Source organism: Glandiceps talaboti, chromosome 16 (genome assembly GCF_964340395.1).
Source record: "Glandiceps talaboti chromosome 16, keGlaTala1.1, whole genome shotgun sequence".
Lineage (NCBI taxonomy): Eukaryota > Metazoa > Hemichordata > Enteropneusta > Spengelidae > Glandiceps > Glandiceps talaboti.
In genome coordinates, this window is record NC_135564.1 from 11295906 (window position 1) to 11299794 (window position 3889).

Below are 3889 nucleotides of genomic sequence, written 5' to 3' on the forward strand. Positions count from 1 at the left end.
CCCAATGTGTCGGAAGATTGTAAATGGGAGTGCCAGTTAGGGCACACTTGTTGGTGGCGTCGAGGTGGAGTGCCAAGGCGGAGCACCCAATGTGTCAGGGATGTAGGGAGTGCCAATGACTAGGGCACCCTGTTGGTGATGTTGAATATAGTGCCGGGAAGGGTACCCAAGTAGTAATGAATGTATGTATGTATGTATGTATGTATGTATGTATGTATGTATGTATGTATGTATAAATGTCAGAGGGACATTTTGTAACATATGTAACGTCTCACTGAATCCCTGATTTCGTTTCAGGTTACGGAAAAGTTGGAACAGCTTTTGAAAAAAGTTGAAAAGATACAAGAGACAGCTGGGGCAGCTGGCGTAGATGACGCCCTGCAAAAGCTTATGGAAATGGCTCACAGCCCTGCCTTAATGTCAAGACAACAACTGCTTAATGGCCTGAGAACTCTCGTGGACCGTGCCACTATGGTGGCACACGCAAAGCTACAGAGATTTCGAGCGGTGCTGTGTCAGTTCGAAGCCAACGATTTTGGTGACGACGCCGGTCGACTTATTGTATTGCTGTTGGGCAACAAGGAGGAGGAGGAGATAGCTTCGAAGGTCTCCAAATTTCTAAAGAATAGTTCGAGTGGAGCAATTAGACACACTCCCTATACATATGGAAATGCTGGTAGAGTCCGTCGTTCGAAAAAAAATCTGACGTGTTTTCAATGCGGAAAACCAGGACACTTTGCTAGAGACTGTAGAAATAAAGATAATCAAAACTGAGCCATTGAAGAAAAATCAATGAATATCTTGTTGGAATGTATTTGAATCGGTGTCCAGTGGGAATTAAAATAAAAAGTTAAATTGGTGAATGCGAGTGGGTACTTTATTTATGAACTCCTTTTCCCCTTGACGGATGGGGCCTAAAATAGGCCCTTTGCTTTGCAACCTGCCATTTGCAGGATCCTGTCTTGGGGCGTCCCCTATATGGGAACATGAAGGATTAATTAAATTAAATTCTGTACCCTCTCCCATTTCAGTTTGAACCACCCACATGGGAAATGGACTTTCGGGCAAATTGGAATACAGTTGTATGAAAGACTTACGGGTGGATGACGCTAGGGGGCGCCCATCGACAGGATGGTATGGTTGTCACACCTGATGTGGAAAAAGTCTCTAGAGGGGAGATGTTAGCAACAGCCGATGACCTTTTGTACAGGAACCCCAACGACTTCATTGCTGGGGAAGTACACAAACACGTGGCCTTTTGGGATGAATTGACAAAGCCTATAGTAGATAGACAGGAAATAATGGACTGGATTAAAAACAAAATTAGCATCTCCAAGTACTTCACCAATTTCAAAGGAGATTTCAAAGGTGAAAGGTATAATCATGATACTCCACTTCAAAAAGTATTCACAAACAACCCTGGATGTCAAAAATATGGTCAGTTCATTGCTCGGACAATAGCTGACAGAATAGAGTCGGGGGCTGTATCAGTGTGGGGAATAGTTGGGCGAGATCCTTCCCCTCACATAGTCATGCCAATCACAGTAGAACCGACAAAACCAAGAATGTGTATCGATATGAGATATGTAAACCTATGGACGACTAGTTGTCCATTTAAGTTGGATAAGTTAATTGAAGTTTCCAGATACCTAGATAAAAGTGATTACCACTTCAAATGTGACGACAAGAGTGGCTATGACCATGTTTTGATAGAGCCAAAAGATAGAACATACGTTGGTTTCCAGTGGGCAGGGGTGTGGTATGTTAATAATACTTTGCCGTTCGGTTGGAAGCTATCGGCATACATCTACCATACTTTAGGGTACTGTGTAACAAGTTATGCAAGATCATTAGGTGTACCATGCATACAGTACATTGATGATAGACACGGAGGGGGATTAAAACCGGGAAAAGAAACTGAATGGGATAGTTGTCAGCGGGCCCAAGCGGCGGCTTACATACTATGTAAGATAGCAATACAGGCAGGATATTTTATCGCCCTGGAAAAAAGTGTTCTTCGACCAGTGCAATCCTTAGTCATGCTTGGGCTCTCTGTAGACTCAAAAACACAATCATTTGCCATTCCAGAAGAAAAGAAGAGAAAATTTCTGGACTTGATAGACGGTATATTAACAGTAAGGGCAGTCCTGTTATCAGTGGTGCAAAAACTAATGGGAAAATGCATTTCCTTTATCTTAGCGTTACCATGTGCTAGATTGTACATAAGACAGATGGCTATCGCTTGTGGGAAATCCCAAAAATATGGCAGATCGTTAATACCGATTAGAGGTCATTTGCGACAAGAAATCGAACAATGGAAAGTGATATTAAAAACAGCAGGGACATTTACTTGGCCGGTAGAGGGCCATCGGGGTCTTCGGGTATATACAGATTCAAGCCAATATAAATGGGGTGCTGTAGCTCAGGTTGATAACAAACAAATAGTTGTAAGCGATATGTGGGAGGAAGAAAAAACAGACATGCCGATAGTCAGGAAAGAGGCAGAAGCCATTTTTAGAGCACTGGTCGCTTTTAAGGAGCGCATAAGTAATGGGCGAGTGGATGCACTCGTTGATGCGCTACCTGTGGTTCAAGCATGGAATGGCGGGGTCCCCGGATCAAAAGCATGCGACCTCAACGAAATATTAAAGAAGCTATTCAATTTCTGTTTCAGTCATAATGTACGACTTACCATGACACATGTAGCCTCTAGTGAGAATGAAGCCGATTCGCCGTCACGGGATACCTCGCTGTCAAATGCAATGTTAACCAGTGATGCATGGCAATGGCTTGACAATAAATTTGGCCCACATCATGTAGATGCAATGGCAAACTGTTCTAATAAGCAGCTGCCACGATACATATCTCAGTTCGGTCAGGTAGACTGTGAGGGAGTGAATTTCTTTCAACATAGCTTTGATAAGGCAGAGAGAATATATGTGTACCCACCATTCGTTATGGTACCCGCGACAGTAAAACACATTATCAACCAAAGGCAAAACGCAACGGTAATTGTGCCAAGAGGTCGTTTTCTTCAATCATATTGGCCATTAGTCAATCAAGTAGCAAGAGATGTTATAAAGGTGGCCAGTAAAGGAGAGATGGGTATTATCCAGGCCCCTTCTCGCAAAGGTTACGTAGACTGTCCCTTACCATGCGACCTGTATGTCATTAATTTTGAATGGGTCGTTAGAAAGTCATAGTTACGCTGTGTATGATAACTGACTTAGTGATTAGTATAGGATGTAGGAAAAGAGGACGCATGAAATGATGTGTACTGCTACTATGTAAATGATCTGTAATTCTGTTATTCAATATAACAATAAAATGATTATCTGCTTATTGCAAAAACGTGTGACACTGAGTATGATTTCCTATCTTGCTGACAGATTTGCTGGATATGTGGTACATGGAATGATAATCAACTCAAGCTATGTGAAGTATGCTCATCAAAGATGACGTCTCTTTCAAGTGTAACGGAGAATGAAACGATTAACGTTGGAGATATTGACCAATGAATCCATGAATTACTAGGTGACCGATCGGCATATGAAAAACAAAAGGATAGCTTAATACGGCAGTTCGAGGCGTTCCTCGCAAAATTACCAACACCAAAGTCAGTAAATATAGTGAACCCAGAGGACATAGTGAGATTCCTAGTTTTCAAAGACAGCGATGCTAAAACTCAGGTTCACCATTGCAAGTGTATATACTTAGGGCGTACTGGTCAAATGCCCTGTGAGTGCCCAAAACGGCTGAGAGCGGGGACTGCAAAAAATATCGTGTCGAAATTATCGACGTACTTTCAAGCTATGCAAGCAGAAACCGGGAGGAGTATAAGAAACCCAGCCAATGGTGTAATGGTGCATCGATACCTAAAGAAGACGTC

At 42.5% G+C, this 3889-nt stretch overlaps 1 protein-coding gene across 1 annotated transcript; it reads left to right on the forward strand.

The window, feature by feature from the left end:
* The first annotated feature begins 1103 nt into the window (after positions 1–1103).
* Positions 1104–3203, forward strand: LOC144447097 (uncharacterized). The gene has a single exon (XM_078137003.1). The coding sequence runs from the start codon at positions 1104–1106 to the stop codon at positions 3201–3203; it is 2100 nt and encodes a 699-aa protein (XP_077993129.1).
* Positions 3204–3889: the final 686 nt, after the last annotated feature.

Excerpts from the sequence above, each read along its gene's own strand:
- LOC144447097 (XM_078137003.1), top strand. The coding sequence starts at position 1,104 with ATGACGCTAGGGGGCGCCCATCGACAGGATGGTATGGTTGTCACACCT.